The 19,165-nt window shown below is 43.1% G+C and overlaps 4 protein-coding genes across 4 annotated transcripts; 1 reads left to right on the forward strand and 3 right to left on the reverse strand.

Moving 5' to 3' along the window:
* Positions 1-239: 239 nt before the first annotated feature.
* DFJ58DRAFT_671162 (uncharacterized protein) lies at positions 240-464 on the forward strand (the record flags this gene model as incomplete). Its single annotated transcript, XM_041382929.1, has 1 exon — positions 240-464. A coding segment is annotated over one exon (225 nt), but the record flags the coding sequence as incomplete, so codon positions are not given.
* Positions 465-2,557: 2,093 nt separating this feature from the next.
* DFJ58DRAFT_630401 (uncharacterized protein) lies at positions 2,558-2,722 on the reverse strand (the record flags this gene model as incomplete). The annotated part of the gene is made up of 1 exon (XM_041381193.1): positions 2,558-2,722. A coding segment is annotated over one exon (165 nt), but the record flags the coding sequence as incomplete, so codon positions are not given.
* A 5,477-nt stretch (positions 2,723-8,199) lies between these two features.
* On the reverse strand, positions 8,200-9,680 carry DFJ58DRAFT_848066 (uncharacterized protein; the record flags this gene model as incomplete). The annotated part of the gene is made up of 7 exons (XM_041393568.1): positions 8,200-8,329; positions 8,494-8,594; positions 8,653-8,797; positions 8,849-9,005; positions 9,036-9,197; positions 9,254-9,335; positions 9,639-9,680. The coding sequence occupies 7 exons, from the start codon at positions 9,678-9,680 to the stop codon at positions 8,200-8,202; spliced, it is 819 nt and encodes a 272-aa protein (XP_041235743.1).
* Positions 9,681-11,132: 1,452 nt separating this feature from the next.
* On the reverse strand, positions 11,133-11,357 carry DFJ58DRAFT_614128 (uncharacterized protein; the record flags this gene model as incomplete). The annotated part of the gene is made up of 1 exon (XM_041380934.1): positions 11,133-11,357. A coding segment is annotated over one exon (225 nt), but the record flags the coding sequence as incomplete, so codon positions are not given.
* Between the last annotated feature and the right edge of the window lie 7,808 nt (positions 11,358-19,165).

The raw sequence follows: 19,165 nt of genomic DNA on the forward strand, positions 1-19,165 counted from the left end.
CAGCAAGTTACAAAAACTCAGCTCCCATCAGAAATGGGGCACATATAGCCATGTCATATCAAAGTATGTAAGTAGCAAAGTGTTGAATGTATGTACTATTTAGCTATTAACTATATTATTCTGAGTCGAGTCAAGTCTATGTAATCTTGTTGTCACCAAGTTCTTGTAAAATACTGTCTGGAAGAGTGCAGTGACCTAAATATTTCCTGTGTATAAGTTGGCATGCACATCAGAGGTAAGCACTGGCTTTGCGCCCACTTGGTCATGCAAATTGGTCTCAGTCATTGAACAACCTCGTGAATCAACTCTCCTTCTACTTTAACCACCAAGGTGATGATAAAGACTTGCATGAGGCTACCACACTTCACAGGGAAGCACTGGCTTTTTGCCTGGTTGGTCACCCAAATTGGTCTTCGTTATTGAACAACCTTATGAATCAACTCTCCTCCCACTTTTATCATTGAGGCAATGGTGAAGACTTGAATGAGGCTATTGCACTGTCATGATGACAGGCGAGCAATTGTGACGAGAAGGAGCTAGGAGGAGAATATATTCTAGTTGACATCAGCTCAGTACTACGACAGGAAGGAAAACATCTACTCACATCTCAGTATCTGGTAAGAGACTGAGATGCATCTACTGCGCTATGCGTTCTTTATAGTATGAGTAAGATAGGAATGAAAAATTTGTGACATACAGGATATTGAGGAGCTTTGCCAAATGCATTGATTGTGCTTGTACCTGGTTCGACGTCAATGATGCCATTCCTGGTTCCCCTATTCCTCTAAGTCTGACACTCCCTCTCGAGTGGAATCAATGCTCATTAGGGTGTGAAGCCTTTGGAGGTGTGGTCTGGCCAATGCCTTCATAAATGCATCCGCCAGGTTATCATCAGTTAGACAGTACTTCAAGATAAAGGTGCTGTTCTTGATGTGGGAATAAACAAAGTGATAATGGAGGTCAATATGCTTTGTGTGGGAGTGAAACTTGTTGTTTGAGGCAAGGGAAATGGTGGCTTGGTTGTCACAGTGGATAGGAGTGGATACCGGGGGAGTATGGTAGAGTTCTTTGATGAGGAGCTGGAGGTAGAGGATTTATCTCATTACTGTGGTGAGAGCAATGTACTCCACTTTGGTGGTGGATAATGTGATGAGTGGTTACTTGTGAGCACTCCATGCAACAGGACCTCCATTCAATAGAACCACGTACCCCAACATAGAGTGACGGTGAGGCTGAGATGCCCAGTCTGCATCGACATAGGCTTCAAGTCCTCCATCCAACATTCCCAGGGTGAGTGCAAAGTCTGCTGTCCCCTTCAGGTACCTCATAACATGTTTGCTGGCCTCCCAATGGACCTTGCCTAGGATCCACATAAACTGGGAGAGGGGGGCCACTGCAAATGCTATGTCTGGTCGTGTGCTAGTAGCTGCATACATTAGTGACCCAATGCCCCTTTGATAGGGTATATCTCACATGGCAGCATGCTTGGTGAGTGTGGAAGGAGACTGCTCCATGGAGAGAACACATCCTACCTCCATGGGCATCTAAACGGCCTTCAAATCTGTGAGGTTGAAGCACTCGAGGATGGTGTGCACATAGGCACTCTTTGAGAAGGCAATGCTCCATGCAGAACAATCTTGGACAACCTTAAGATCCAGGAGCCATGTTAGCTCACCTAAACCAGTAATCTCGAAGTGGTTGCACAACTGGACCTTGAAACAAGTGATGTGGGTAGATGCTAGGAGGTAACAGCCATGTCGTCGACTGACATGGTAATAACCATGTGTTCATCATTAGAGTGCTTGTAGAAGACCGCTTGGTCAACCTGTGAGTGCATGAAACTGATCTTGGCAAATACTCCTGCTAACTCTTCAGCCCACTCGAATCCAGCCTGTTTCAATTCCAGCACACTTCTCCTCAACCTCAGTATCTTCCCCTCATCTCCTGCATTGAGGTACCCAGGTGGTGCATGCATGTAAATCTCTTCCTTCAGCTCTGCATAAAGGTAAGCGCTCTTTATATATACCTGGTGGATCTCCCAATCTCGCTGAGTGGCCATAGCTAGGACAGTCCGGATGGTAGACATGTTGGAAGTGGGGGCAAATGTGTTGAAGAAGTCAACTCCATACTTTTGGCATTGGCCATTGGCAACAAGACATGCTTTCAACCAAGTAGTGTAGTTCGCAGCCTTGGCCCACAGAAACTTGGGTAGGTTCTTTGCCAGCAGCATGGCCCAGGCATGTGCAACCAGAGTTGCATTGAGCCTCTTAGCAACATCATTCTGTTGAGGCGAATTGTGAATGGTGAGCTGTCTCTCAATGCCCTGGTCCATTAAGTACTTATCAAACTCAGCACTGAGGTACTCTCCCCCTCAGTCAGAACGGACCTTTTGGAGTCAAACACCGGGGTGTTGTCTCCCAAGGTGAGCTTTGTATTGCTTAAATGCCGTCAGAGCCTCACCCTTCTGCTTCAGGAATTGTATTTTGATCTCGCGGCTGTAGTCATCTGTGAAGGTGATGTAGTAGGTGCAACCACCCATGCTAGTAGTCTGGGAAGAACCCCACAGATCAGTATGGACAAGTTCTGCATAGGTGAGTGCCCAGGTTTTGGTTTCCTCAGGGAATAGATGATGTATTGCCTTGGCTTTCGCACAGGCTTCGCAAAACTCGGGCGTGGAGGAGCTATCAAGCTCTACTCCTTCAACAAGCCCTTTTTCTACCATCTGGCAGACAGTATCCTAGGAGATGTGGCCTAGGATACAGTGCAGCTCCCAAATGGTAAGTCTGGCTCTGGCTATGTTCACCCGCTCCTTATGCTGACCTATGACCGTATAGAGACCACCTACCTGGGGTATCTCGGCGATTAACTTTCACTTCGGTCCAGGTGAGAGTATCTTACACATTTTGTCCTTGAAATGGACAGCTAATCCTGCTGCAGTGATGCGATTCATGGAGATGAGGGTAAATACCATGGTGGGTGCATACAGTACACTTTTTAAGGTTACCAAGGTATGTTTCCCCCCTAAGGGTAGGTCTATGCACATCCTGGGGGGCAATACAGACAAAGTTGACAAATTTAGAGTGATCAGGACAGAAATGAGAGGTAGCACCCAAGTCCATTATTGCACCACAATGGTCAACTGGTACGAATATGGGATATTGAGGAGCTTGGCCAAATGCATTGATTGCACTCATACCTGGTTCAATGTCAATGACATCGTTCCTGGTTCCCCTATTCCTCTACATCTGACATGCACTTCACAGGGAAGCACTGGCTTTGCTCCTGGTCAGTCAGACAGATCAGTCATGTCATTAAACAACCTCATGGCTTAACTCTCCTGCTTTGTATTGGTTCCTGCTCCCACTATTGTTACTTGTTTTCAGACACATTTTTTTGGAGATTTTCATAGGACGCCTTGAACTCATGTATTAGCCTTAGCATACTTAGTCTATGTCTCAAAATAATAGTATTTTTTGATCACCTTATCTGCCTTATTTTAAGGAAAACGCCTTAGTTTAAGTGAATGGATCTCCTTATTCTCTTTATTTTTGAGTTGCCTTGTTGTGTGAATTAAGGAAAATAAGGAACAAATAAGGAACTTGGTGATTTCCTGATGTTTGTAGTAGCCCTAGTACTTTAATTGATTTTCTGATGCTCACAATATTATCATCTAAGTCACATGAGGTTTGTTGTTTTCACAAGATGTCTACCTTATTGTATTTCCTGAGTTGCTACTGTAAACACAATTTGTTGCCAAAGAGCAGACTGAAGGGGTATCCTTGTCTATCTATCTATATATATATATACATGTATTAAGCACGAGATACCGCCAGCAGCGAGTGCTACTGTGTCCACCACATCATGCTGTGTTGATGTGTTCTGTCTCTTACGGCTCTTAAGCTTTCAGTCCACCATGTCATACTGTGTTGTTGTAGGTTAATGTTGTTAACATTCATGCTCTGTCTTTTTTATGGCTCCTTGCTCAGTATGGACCTCTGCTTCATTTCACAGTGTTGTTGGACACAGGACCACAAACTTCAATGACACCATTGATGTCCTCTTCCCAGAAATTCTCGAAGACGCTGAAAGCTGTATTGATTGTGCATTCCTTTTCCCTCTCAACGTCTATGTTGATGGATTTTCAGCAATAAAATTCTAGACAACTTGCCAGGCGATTTTCATAAGTATTGCATATGGTGCTGGATCAGTTCAAATATTATACACACAAAATCCACACATACAGACAACATTTTCACACATACACAATTGTGTACCATTGCCAAGACGCGTGAATTTTAGTGGGACTTCCTGTTTTGGTAATACTGCGCAACTTGAGCCTTGAGCTCACTGTCCTCGACAGTGAGCTCAAATACTTGCCCAATTGTTCTCCCTTTTCCCTAATTCTTTTTGTAATACATAAATGTGTTACTGGTAACTAGTTAACTATGCTTACCTGGACAACCCTCCTTCCCCATTGGAGTGGGGGACCCCTAGGCAAGGGGCAGAGTAGCAGCTGGGTAGCACTGTAGCTTAGTCAGCCACTCAGTGTCCTTTGGGCTTTGTCGTAGAGTAGTGCTCTCCACTGCTTCTTGCCTTGCTCGCGACATGCAGGCACACAGTCGTGGATACACCACTCCACCACCTTCCCCTCCTCCTCCCCACCCTGACCGATTTTTTGGATTCTAATTGGATATTGATGTCTCTGTAGAAGTTCTAATATATTTATACAATGAATACATCATCATTTAAGCCCATAATAAGCCCTTCAGAGTGCCCAGTATGAATGCATGATAGGAAGTAGTGAATATTGTGAGTATGGCAGAATCATGGTCAATATAGCATAATTGATGTGCCACAAGTAACACATTTATTACAAATTTATGTATTACAGAAAGAATTATGGAAAAGGGAGAAGAATTGGGCGAGTATTTGAGCTTGCTGTCTTCGACAGCGAGCTCAAGGCTCAAGTGTTGTGTCATCGCGCAGTATTACCAAAACGGGGGGTCCCGCTGGAGTTCACACGTCTCGGCAACGGTATGTGATTGTGTATGTGTGAAAATGTTGTATGTATGTGTGGATTTTGTGTGTATAATATTTGAACTGATCCAGCACCATAATCGCAAGTGATATCAATCACTGTCCAAACCATGTTTAGTTAAGACAGCCTGAAAGAAGTTGAGCAGACTTGATCGAACGCACCAGAACACACACTCAAATGTCTTGCGATGTTAACCCATCCTGGAGTATGTAACCTCTCATTAGAAATGATACTGCATCATCACTTCCTCAACCTAAGTCCAACTTCTCAATACATTTGAAAGCCACCGCACTCTCCGCATTCCATACAAACAATTTGTCATGGACAGTGAATCGAAGACAGTTTCCTCTGCGAGTCGCATATGCAACTACATTTAAAGGATGTTAAGGTTTGACACTAACGCAAACCGTGCTCGACCTCCAGACTGATCCCTTCACTCACAGTCAATTGTGCAGTGTTGTCGAAAGTGAGAATGTGAAGAGATACTGTCTATTTGCAGAGACGACACTAATATAGTATTTCCTGAGTTGCTACTGTAAACACAATATATTGTCGTAGAGCCGACCAAAGGGGAGTCCTGGTAAGATATTAGGTTAGAGGTGGGAGTGAATATCCAGACAACTCAAAGTACTATTTGTCGGGCATGATACAACACATACAGCGATAAATTCTAGTGGTTCCAGTATTTGGTTTACATGCTGGGTACAGGTACAAGGGAGAAGAAGCTTATAGTCAGTCTAGTGTCACCTGAGCAACATTCTTCCATATGTGGAGTTCAGTTAGGATCATCATCCTCAGGCAAAAGGTCAGTGCCAGCGATTGTAGGAAAGTCCTTCATGGCAGTCGGAGTGGTAATAAGCTGTAGCAAACTCTCAGTTTCCGCTTCAGTGATTAGAGGAAACCTTGAGAAGGCATGCGGTATCCTGATGGTAAGCACTTCAGTCAACCACTTGAAAAGACCTCTTAGGTCTATTGGTTTGTGGCTAGCAAAGGACCTAGTGGGTGTGCTTTAGGATGGTATTCCCAATAATTTACCCTATATACTGGGATGTCCCAGACCACACTGGACCAAGTATCTGGGCTATCCCCAGTACCTATTTGTGATCTTTCCCAATCCCATCTGGGATCAATTTAGCATTTCTCCGGGACATCCCTGTGCATCTATTGTGTGGACTTTCCCATCATAAATAAGAGTGACAGGGGTCCATTTTGAAACATTTTGGGACATTGAAATATGCAATTTGTACGTTGATTGGAGCAAGAAGTGGCAGGTATATATGTGTGTGCATGTATAACAATTGAACAATAGGATGCCACAATAGCAAAGAGAAGACACCTATATTTTCTTAACACAATCACATTGAAGGATTGACATGATGTGATTATACAAAAGTCTATATGGAATTATAGGACATTGTTTAAGCTCTCCACAAGGCAAACTAAGGGAGGAGAATTTCCTCAAAATAATAGTGTTGAAAATTGCAAAAACATCTTTATTTTTTTAACCCCATAATTAAGATAATTTGCAGCACAAAATTTCCCAAACTGTTTAAAATTACATAAAGAGCTGACTCACTTAATTGAAACTTAGATAATTAGGATTCTATTTTTTTAGTTTAAAATAAAAACAATAATAAATTAATTAATGAAATAAGTAGAAATCAATCCTTATCATTTAGTATCGCCTTTGAAATAATAAATTATAATGTAATGGGCTTAATTATTTAAATAGGTGCAATATCAATTGATCTGATTCCAATAATATTTAAAGATATTTTACATTTTTAAAATGAAAGTTATAAAATTATTCCTAGTTGGCACAAATATTTGGACTGTCCTACTGACCCTCTCCACATCAGCTACTGTACTAATGCAATCAATTTGATGGCCTACTGTGACTATGACCTTGTATACTGATTTGGCAATACCATATTTTTCAACATTTTATCACAGCTATATGAAATGAAATAGAGCTCCAAAAAATATTATGCATTAAAAAATACTAAAAGTTCAAATTCAGAGACTTTGTTTTACATCTGTTCAGTAGTGACACTGTTTCAATGTCATCACCATCCAGACTATCCCACCTACCATGTTGTCACCATCTGGGCTCTCCCACTTGGCCTTCTATGAGTATATAGGCTGGCATTCCATGAGTATCTGGGCTTTCCCACTTAGCTTTCCTGAATGGCAAGCAAAATAGACATGTCAATACTCATAGAAGGCCAAGTGGGAGAGCCCAGATGGTGACAACATGGTAGGTGGGATAGTCTGGATGGTGATGACATTGAAACAGTGTCACTACTGAACAGATGTAAAACAAAGTCTCTGAATTTGAACTTTTAGTATTTTTTAATGCATAATATTTTTTGGAGCTCTATTTCATTTCATATAGCTGTGATAAAATGTTGAAAAATATGGTATTGCCAAATCAGTATACAAGGTCATAGTCACAGTAGGCCATCAAATTGATTGCATTAGTACAGTAGCTGATGTGGAGAGGGTCAGTAGGACAGTCCAAATATTTGTGCCAACTAGGAATAATTTTATAACTTTCATTTTAAAAATGTAAAATATCTTTAAATATTATTGGAATCAGATCAATTGATATTGCACCTATGTAAATAATTAAGCCCATTATATTATTATTTATTATTTCAAAGGCGATACTAAATGATAAGGATTGATTTCTACTTATTTCATTAATTAATTTATTATTGTTTTTATTTTAAACTAAAAAAATAGAATCCTAATTATCTAAGTTTCAATTAAGTGAGTCAGCTCTTTATGTAATTTTAAACAGTTTGGGAAATTTTGTGCTGCAAATTATCTTAATTATGGGGTTAAAAAAATAAAGATGTTTTTGCAATTTTCAACACTATTATTTTGAGGAAATTCTCCTCCCTTAGTTTGCCTTGTGGAGAGCTTAAACAATGTCCTATAATTCCATATAGACTTTTGTATAATCACATCATGTCAATCCTTCAATGTGATTGTGTTAAGAAAATATAGGTGTCTTCTCTTTGCTATTGTGGCATCCTATTGTTCAATTGTTATACATGCACACACATATATACCTGCCACTTCTTGCTCCAATCAACGTACAAATTGCATATTTCAATGTCCCAAAATGTTTCAAAATGGACCCCTGTCACTCTTATTTATGATGGGAAAGTCCACACAATAGATGCACAGGGATGTCCCGGAGAAATGCTAAATTGATCCCAGATGGGATTGGGAAAGATCACAAATAGGTACTGGGGATAGCCCAGATACTTGGTCCAGTGTGGTCTGGGACATCCCAGTATATAGGGTAATTATTGGGAATACCATCCTAAAGCACACCCACTAGGTCCTTTGCTAGCCACAAACCAATAGACCTAAGAGGTCTTTTCAAGTGGTTGACTGAAGTGATGGTAAGCCAGGGAAAATAGGAAAATATATACTGAACTAACTTGGATTTTAGAGAAGACGAGCATTCATGTAGAATATTGTACTCAGTCAGACTTGCTCGTATGGCACCAAGCACTTTAGCCTGCAATTTGGGATGCTTTATCTGGTACGATTCCATGTATCAGTTCACAAGGGTATCCAATATTGCATGAGAGACACACCTTGCACGCTAGGCGATACATAGATTTTGGTGAGCATGGCGGAGGCCCATCAAGGCTGCAACATCTGGCCGTCTCACTTTCCTGTGATCGCAAAGGCGCAAAAACGATCTCGTCAGTGTACAAATAGTACAATAAAGATTGCCATCTATGAAAGTCAGTAAGCAAAAGAACCAGGTGGTAGAATAGTGAACCGCACGTGTTGAATGCAGTATCTGTTATCAATAGTCTGCGGCTTGAGACAATACGTTGCGCTCCCTTGAAATTAAAATTCTTGACCGATGCTGTTCGACACATTTGTTCCGCAGAAGCATTGATGCATTTGTCATCTTCAAAATATTGTCTTAAAGTAAACCCTGTGAACCACGTTAGGTAAATCCACCTACTGTCTTTGACAATTTCATCGATTTCTTCCCCCTCGTCGTCGTCTTCATCAAGGTCGCTGTCGGACACATAGCCATAATAATTGAGAGAAATCCCTCCCTCGAAAGTGTGATAGTCTTGGAATTCGACTAAAGCAGGATCATTGAGCGTTTTTTCGGAAAGTACTGAAAATGTCTGTTGAACTTGACTGAGCGGTAACAGACATGGTGAAATGACTCACAGCTACAAAAGTATTCTGAACCCGTGACGAGGGCTTCGTTGTTGGCAAACAGTGCTTGAAGCTTGGTAACTTTGGCTTCACGCTTTGATTGTGCAGAGAACAGGTAAAATTGGGTGTTGTGAAGTTTTCATAAACGACTTCCTCAGTAGAGCATGAATCCCTGCTTGGTTTCTCGGCATTGAAGAGCTGCTGATATGTTGCGCAGGAAGAACAGTCAATCGAGAGAGAAGATAAAGACGAGACTTCGAAAATACCGAATGTGTACAAAGCAACAGGCCAAAAGGTCAAAACAGGTGAAATTGGCGTAAATATTCCAAGACGACATGCTGTGTTATATGTAAAGTGAAGGTCAAAGGGGAAGGCCTGAGAAATAAATGGAACGTACATGTGCATGGGAGATGTGAAGGACAAAGGCCATGAATCTCATGGTGATGACAAAGAAGATAATTGAAAAGGATGAAGTGCTAGTTTCAGATGTGAAAATAGTGAAAACGTGAAATAGTCGCGATTCGATATCATCGATAAGTAAATCTCAACGTGTTTGCAAACTTTGGAACATTCTTTCATCTTTCCCGAACCAATTCCCAAAGGGAAATGGGGACTTCCTGGGGATCCTCAACTCATATGGCTAGCAATTCGTTGTCACAAGAAAGTCGCCTAATTTTGCCATGTAGTAACAACAGGAACAGCTAAGGGTATATGATAGCCTGTAAATGAAAAACCCAATACGGTAGGAAAACCAGCAGCTCGGAGCAATCCATTGTACTATCACCCGCCCAAAAAATCAATAGAAGATGAGTCATGGTTAGTATTCGCCGCACATCACACGAGGCAACCATACAAAGGGCAAAGACACCAGTGATTGTGTGCCGGAAATCGCTGCTCCCTAATACAGTCGGACAAACCAGCAGCTTGGAGCAATCCATAATACTATCACCGCCCCGCCGCACATCACACGAGGCAATCATACAAAGGGCAAAGACGCCAGTGATTGCAATACCCTTTCGTGAAGTCACAATCAAGCTGGTTCCTGTTCTAGAATCATAACCAACATACCTTTGTAATTGGGGTAAACAGGAACATAGGTCTAGCTATTATTTGAGATAACCGCCACAACTTGGGATGCTCAAACGATTATGATTCGATTTGACTGCATTTGGCTAACCAATGTTCCAAGGGGAGTTCGTTTCTCACAATATATTTATCAGACCTATTAGGTCTCTAGACTGGCAAGATTAAGCGATGATAACGTAGTCTTGACCCAGCGCCAAGTAAAAATGAATGACGGGGCTGAAGCCTCAAAGGCTTGATTGGCCAGGTGGTGCCAGATTTCTAATGCTTCCAGGATTTTTCTTTCTACACAGGTCTGTTACCAGCTGTGAGAGAAAGCGAGAGAAGGATAGAGAAAAGTAGACAGACCTGCGCTGCATTAACACCTAAATATTCAACCCAAAAAAATACTACCACAAGAAATATCAGTCACATAACAGATATTCCACCAACACTCCAGCGCCACCATGAAGAACCCTTTCTCTCGTCAGAATGGGACTCTAGGATTTGATCATGTTAACAACTTACTGATATCTTTTCTGAAGCTGTCATGTCAGCCACTACTGTGAGAACTCATATAGGTGCTCAGGAAAAAGTATCTCTCACTTGCACTTGCTCTCCAGATGCGAATATAATTTTCTGACTCAGCCTCTGATGAGGCTGTCGCAATGAATCTCGCCTCACTTTCACAATATGCCTTCTCCGATGGATCAGTCCCAATTCAGACCAAAACATTACACGACAAACGAACCAATGTCTGGATGATGTCGTGCTCTAGAGGAGGCATCGAATCAGTTGATATAGTAGCAGCATTAATTTCAAGGTTCATACCACAGTGTCTCAATACCTGAAGGACATTATCCATGTTTCCAGAATATAGCAAAACATATCCACAGGAGCTCCCGCACAATATAGATTGGCCACCTTCAATGAATAGTGAAGGTAGGGGAACATTGTGGATAATGGGGGTTGGAAGGTTGGCTAAATGCCTACCATCACTGATATTGTAACAATTGAAATCATCGAAGAGATTTGACATGATAATGGTCCTTCCATCAGTGGAGAAACAGGCACCTCCCCTAATCAACTATCTATATCACCTAATAATTGCAATCATGAAATAATAATGCACATACACATGCATGTGTTTTGGCCAGATGGTCCATTCTGGTTGGAGAGAATTTATTAGCCAGGAGCTTGAATGACGATCAATCGAGAGTCTTCTGTTAGTATAAAATGACATCACCCACACAATACTGTGTTGAAAATACACCGCAATGAGACAACGTCCGTCGTCACTGAATTTCAGAACATGGGGTAAGGGTAGTAAGAGCTTGTCCGTGCCGGACATAGTAGGTGGTGGCGGAATATTTGAACCAAACGTCCAAGGATCTGCACAAATTTTAGCCTTTGTGTTTTTCTGAGGGATGATTCGCGTCACCTTCAGGGTCGTTAAATAGGATGATATCAGTGCCAACTCCAACAGCAAGATGCCCATTGCAGGCATCATAGGCTAATGTATCTACTGGAGCATTAACCCCAGTGCGAAGAGAAAAACCTTGAGCGTGACACTCAAGATAGACCCAGATGTCAGATGTGAACCAGTCAGTACCATTATCACACTCACTTCAACATGGAGGTTCACAACAGTGACACTGCCCCTAGCATTACCAATGAAAAATGACTCCAGGTTTGTTTAAATGCCATAAAAGTGAGATTACAGCAGTAGCAACCCTCAGTCTACGCAGTTGCTTTCCTAGTGGAAAATCAAAGAGTCGAATATATCCGTCATCGTCACCACTAGCAAGTATACAACCATCCTTCCAAAAACTGATAGCATTGATAGCGAAGCAAGTGTGAGGAAGATCATACAGTAGGTCATACATCTGTCCAACAAAGGCGAGAACAATTTGCTGCACTTTGATAGGCGATTACGTGAGTTGTGCACAACTTTTGAGAGAAGTATTCCATTTTGTTGCCCATGACATTAACGCATCTCTGGAGCATAGATGCCGTCTTCATCACATCTTTTTTGGCTTCTCTTGTGACCTTATTTTTTGAATCCAGTATGGTCGTGCCAAACTTGAACAAGATCAGAATATCTCTCAGAAACAAGCAAATATAGAGATGAGCTCCGAGTCTGCCGCGCCCAGACAATTGAAAGACACGACTTTCGATCCGCATGGTTTATACAAATCATGCGAAAATGTGTCTATCATTCAACTTGCTTGGCTGTGTATACGACCTTACTACTCTCTCTATGGACCTTGCGTTGAGGAGATAACCTCCAGCAGTTAAAGGCACAGTTCCGTATTGCTAGACTGGTAGAATCAGAATCAGACTCCCCTTCACTTTGACGAAGTTCTCATGGCATGTCGATTCCCTGACGAGCCTCAACATAGCACATATTCTCTCCATCGTGAGCATCGAGGGTCACAGCAGATGAATTTGGAAACCCTCGATATGTTAGAGTCTATAGCATAATTCAAACAAGGACGTTGGCAGCAAGAAACATCATACACGGTTGGATATTTAGCTACGTGGAAATGAAGTGTACAAATGAGCGGGGCTTGAGTTTGCATAGTAGCAATGACGATGAGGATTAAAATAGCACTCAATGCCGGAGGTGCAGGATTCTGCAGGTCGACGACGCACTTTGGCTATTGGCAGGATCATCATAGCCCACGGGAGTCACTACACTCTTGTGTTTGAAAGTCAGAATAACTGCAAAGCCTGTGCAAGGGCGCACAGGATAGTGCAGAGAGCATGCACAAATTGGTTCCCGAGACTGAATGCTGAAAGAGTATTGGCACCTTCACCTGAGAGTCGAGACTGCTCCCCCCCCGGTCGACCTGACGTGTGCTACTTGGTTTTCCCGTCACTACAGAGGATATAAGAACTAGCGCATGCGCAGGAAAATGTTCCACAAATCGGACGGCGCTATCGATGTTGCCCGTGAAAAACCCTGGCGACCATGACCGCAATGAGATAACAATAATAATATCAAGTCGGTTGATGAAGAAACACTGACAATGAACTTACGGTGCAATGATGCTGGGAGTCGATGGTGGCAAGTGAGATCGACTAAGGTGGAGTCGGCGGTGCAGTGCCTTTTATACCAGCACGGTGAGCAGGATCAAGACCAATAATTAATATGCCAAGTCAGAACTTACTCCAGTACGACAAATATGGTGGACACCATCTTCGCAATGGTTAGGAATGTCATAAATCTACAAGGAGTCAGCAGACAATACAATAATGAGCGATCAACCACTCGTGAACCATATATCCAACATATGTGATGCCTGCAATGCAGCCGTGGTAACCATATTTGAGTGTGCATCAAAGAATGCATTTACAGTAGAGGTACAGGCCCTTCTGTGACGACATCATAGATCATCATTGTAATTCGAAGGCGTCCAACATGGAATGATTTGGAAATACTAGGGGTCGACCATTCAATGATAAATTTCTTGCCAACGCCGGGTGTGTGTGGTGTATGATACTTGGCCTGTGGGGCTGTCATGGATCAGGAAGTGTATTTTGTTAAGGACTTCGTGGGCGATGGAAGCGGTGTTGAGTTGGAAATGTCAGAATCGCTTGTCGTTGTTAAGACCGTACTCAAGTAGTATCGGATCTGAAGGGCTTCGGCCTCAGCTCGTGCGCTGTGCCCCTTTCCTGAGTCTTGCCCCTTATTTCAGAGTGCTAGAGTATCGCGTCTAGTGAGACGGATAAGTATCGTAACAGATCCGTTAAGGCTTCCGGATATCAAACGTATAGAGTAACAGCTAATCCGGATCGGATCCAAACTAGAAACTAACGGGTGAGGACTGTCCGAAGACAGAGACGGATACAGTGGCTCAAAAAACTGTCCACATGTTTTGACATTTTTCACTATCTATGATATTGTGTGAGAATGAACAAATTCCTCAAGGACATACTTATACCACATTGTAGTATGGCTTCAGGGCTTTTATTTGAGCCCTACACCGTGGGAATCGGCGGAGATATGGTGGAGATATAAGGCTTATAAAATGATGACTCATGTGGACAGTTTTTTGAGTGTATATTAAAACTATATAAATCATTATTTATGACACCATAAAAATCATGCCACTATTATATAAATTATAAAGTGGTGTCATTATGTTATTTTATGACTATATCTAACTATATAAACCAGAATATCTCATGTATCATAGTCATAATCACCATGAAAGCCATCTCCTCTGCTCAAAGAGATAATATCCTCTCTCTGTCTTATGCTGGCCTCTCTGCTCGCCAAATTTCCTTTAGAACTGGAATATGCAAGTCCACTGTGGCCAAGTTCATCAAAGAAAGCCACCCAGACAAGGAAAACTCTTGTGGAGGACGTCCATCCAAGCTTACCTCTACTGACAAAAGGGCTATTATCCAACATATCACTACAGGAAAGGCTGATAATGCTGTCCAAGCCACCCATTATATCAATTCCACCATCACTACCCCTGTCTCTTCACAAACTGTGAGGAATTTTCTCAAGGCAGCTCATCTCAAGGCAGTAACAAAGAAGAAAAAAGCCTCTTCTCTCCATCAAACATAGGCAGAGAAGACTAGCCTTTGCCTTAGCTCAAGGTTGAGGGGAAGATGAATGCTGAGCAGTATGTGGACATTTTAAATGACCACTTGCTGCCTAGCTTGGCAGAATCAGGGATTGATGAAGAAGATATCATTTTCCAACAGGATAATGATCCCAAGCACACATCCAGAAGAGCTAGGGAATGGTTTGAAGAACATAACATCAATGTTCTTGACTGGCCAGCACAGTCTCCTGATGTCAATGTCATTGAACATCTCTGGGGAACACTCAAGAAAAAGCTTCAAGCCTATGAAAACCCCCCTAAAGGAGTATGGGAGCTTTGGGAGAGAGTAGCAGTGGAATGGGGGAAGATCACAGCTGAGGATTGCCAGAAATTAATTGAGAGTATGCCTAGAAGGATAGAGGCAGTAATTAAAGCCAAGGGAGGTCATACAAAATACTAGAATACCTGGTTATTACTGTAAAATACTTGAGTCAAAAAACTGTCCGCATGAGTCACCATTTTGTGAGCCTTGTATCTCCACCATATCTCCACCGATTCCCACGGTGTAGGGCTCAAATGAAAGCCCTGAAGCCATACTACAATGTGGTATAAGCATGTTTTTGAGGCATTTGTTTGTTCTCACACAATATTATAGATAGTGAAAAATGCCAAAACATACGGACGGTTTTTTGAGCCACTGTATATAGACTATAGGAATCAATCCTAAGTCTTGGAATAGACAAGAGTATTGTACTCGAGTCCGGACGGATAACAGAGGGACTTAGAGTCCTGACAGAATGAGTGCAATCTAAGATGATATTTGAACTGATCTACTACAGCACATGTACAAGGGTTTATATACTACGGATAACTAACGGAATGATCAATAAGCAAAGGCGCGAGGCTATGTACGAAGTATAAGCAATGTATGTGTACAGCATATCGGTAAGTCGGATGGGTAACGAATCATAACCGGGAATGAAGTATAAGCTAAAGCGGATCAGTAAGTGTAGTGGATCAGTAAGCATAACGGAAGTAAAGGATAACCGGTATACCGGTGTACAGGAATGCCAAAAGGAGATGAACAATAGTTAGAGTTATATGAACCGGACATGAAATGAGGATCAGATCGGATCTGTGGACCGGACGACGGATATGTCCATCAGATCTGGATTGTATCTGAGATCCGGATCTTCGGATCTGTACCCGTGAATATGGTATATGACAGTCATGGGTGATTGGCGAAACAAAGTCATCAGGTCGAACTGGCAGAAGATATCAGTAGCTATGCTTGCAGAGAAAAAAGAGCAAAAACATTGAGGAGTCGAGGCACGGCGATGCGGAGTGTGACTCACATCCGTTAAAGCTTTCTTTGCTAACTCGTCAGGTTTGCCCCATAAGCCTAAACTGCAGAAGAATGGCTGTAAAAACAAGGTCCTTCTTTCCATCACAAAACCACTATAAGCCTGCTTGGGCTTAAGAGGCAGCAGCGCGTCCGATTTTTCAACAGCAGTCCGGAACCAGATCTTTGATCAAAAGTTAACATCGCAGCAATTTACTTGTGGAATCTTACCTGTGAGCATATTCCTGAGTGGCTAGCCGCTGAAAACTCGGCCAGTGACAGTTCCACCTCACGTAGTTCCATCATGGTCATCTAGTAATCATTAGGATCACAAATTGGTCTCAGAAACCAGGGTTTGGTTTTGGCATCGACTGTAATGAGGTAATGAGAAGGCATACGCATCACCAAATAACGCTGAGGGATGGTCTAAGTCAGATTATGCCAGTAGTTGCAAAACTGAAGAAAACCTGCACTCATAGTCGGTCCACTAGTACTGCATCGGATATCAGGGGAATTTGGCCGTTTGTTACAGATGGTGCATTGTTTCTGCTATACGTTCCGGAGATATCGTCTGCGTTGTCGTTATTCATGAGCCCATTCAGTAACATTTTCCGACTTAGTCGGACAGCTAAGGTTGAGAATCTACCCAGTTAGACGGGCCATCCGAGATGGGCCCATAGTCAGGTGAGCATGGGTGGGCCCACAATACGGAGTTATATCCGATGCTGTCGAGCGGGCCAAGGTTGTGAGGGAGGATGAATTGGCCAATTGTCAGGATCCAGGTCATGGGCCCAGGTAGTGCAAAATGGTTTTGAATTTTGTCTCGGAAAGGGTGACGGATGGGCCAGTTTAACCAACAATTTTGAGGCCAATACGCCTATTAGCTAATTTGGTCTCAGAAAGGCAGTGGATGGGCTGAGAATGCAGTCTTGCAATGGTGACATATTGGCCCAGCGGATGTGGCATAGGAAAGGTGACATATGGGCCCATCCTCGGAAGGGATGGGCCCAGCTAATTTAGTCTCGGAAGGGCCGCGGATGGGCTCAGACGATGTAGCATCGGAAAGGTGACGGATGGGCTCATCGAATGCAGCCTCGGAAAGGCTGTGGATGGGCCCATCCGTCAGCCTCCGCAAGATAGGAAAGGCCACGGATGGGCCCAGACAATGTAGCATCGGAAAGGTGACAGATGGGCTCATCGAATGCAGCCTCTGTGAGACTTTATTTGCTGGGCCAATCCCTTGTGAGACTATATTTGATGGGCCCATTTGTCACCTTTCCGATGCTACATCGTCTGGGCCCATCTGTGGCCTTTCCTATCTCATGGAGGCTGACAGATGGGCCCATCCGCAGCCTTTCCGAGGCTGCATTCGATGAGCCCATCCGTCACCTTTCTGATGCTACATCGTCTGGGCCCATCCGTGGCCTTTCCTATCTTGTGGAGGCTGACGGATGGGCCCATTTGTCACCTTTCCTATGCTACATTGTCTGGGCTCATCCGTCATTTAGTCTCTCAATACTGACCGATGGGCCCGTCGATGTAGTCTCACAAGGGACGGGCCTAGCAAATAAAGTCTCGGAAAGGCTGCGGATGGGCCCCGATAATTTTGTCTCCGAAATGGACATGGATGTGATGATTTTGAGCTCAATACCAGTATTTATTCTCCGAAAGGGTGACTGATGGGCCCAGCTAATTTCGTCTCGGAAATGGAAATGGATGAGCCCAACTCATTTTTCTCAGCCCAACACTGGTATTTCATCTCCAAATGAGTGACGGATGGGCCCAGATAATTTTGTCTCGGAAATGGAAACAGATGTGATGATTTCGAGCTCAATACCAGTATGTCACCTCTGAACGGGTGACAGATGGGCCCAACTAATGATTTTGAGCCCAGTACCCATATTTTGACTCGGAAATGGTGACGCATGGGCCCAACTAATTATTCAAGCCATACCTCTCGGAAAGGTGACAGGTAGGGCGATGGATGGGCTCGGCTAGTGTTTCCGAGCCCAATACCTATATTTCATCTCGGAAAGGGTAACAGATGGGCCCAGCTACCATCACAAGCATCAACCAATACTCACTAGTGGAAGTCCTGCGCTGATTGGAGGGAAAGCAATATTACTGCTGCCTCAGTCAACCCAACCCTTGGTCGAAGCAGGATGCCATCTGTCCAGATGGTCGGGTGCCCCGCAAGCGATCCGGCGCATTGGATCTATATGAATATGGTCCGGGAGGATTTACTCCGAAATCATATATCAACCGTACCTGCGGGGTTCTCCACCGCCTATTGCTTCACCATGGTACTGGACTGCACCTCGGAGGTGCAAGAGTGCTGATGTGCAGTCTGATAATATGTACGGTTGGTGAGCCATGCAACGGCATTACCCATTGTGTTATACAAGGATTTTTGCAATCAGCGGTGCATCGGTGTCTCGTTTCTGGTCCCTGCATCCGGTGGGGAAATATGAATAATAGGTTCATTGTGGTACAAATATAGATGCGCGCTTGCTTCCGGCATTCTATGAAATATCTACTTGCTAGACTGGTGACTCCTCAAGCATTGCCATCATGGCATCAAGCGGGTCCATGATCCGTCAGTGAATACTCAGCAAACGGTGGATGTCAGCAACATCTTCACCGAGTTCCACCACCTTGATTTGCAATAAATGTTAGCTGTAGCAAATGAATGCATGGGACAATGGCAGAGGAAGGCGTGGTATAACAGCATAATCAGATCAAACTGAGTCCACACTGTGCTCTTGCTCGGAAACGTCCACAACCGACATATCCATATAAATTCTGACACTTCAGTAAATTTTTCAAGTCATCTTTCTTTCCTTTCCGTATATTACATTTAGCACATCAGCTTGTTTCAATACCACTATGTCACCTTCCGAAACAGCGGATGATGCCCTCAACACCACCTTGGCAACTGTGCAATCGCTCATAAAGCAT

This window comes from Suillus subalutaceus, assembly GCF_016647625.1.
Source record: "Suillus subalutaceus strain FC151 chromosome Unknown DFJ58scaffold_268, whole genome shotgun sequence".
Taxonomy (NCBI): Eukaryota; Fungi; Basidiomycota; class Agaricomycetes; order Boletales; family Suillaceae; genus Suillus; species Suillus subalutaceus.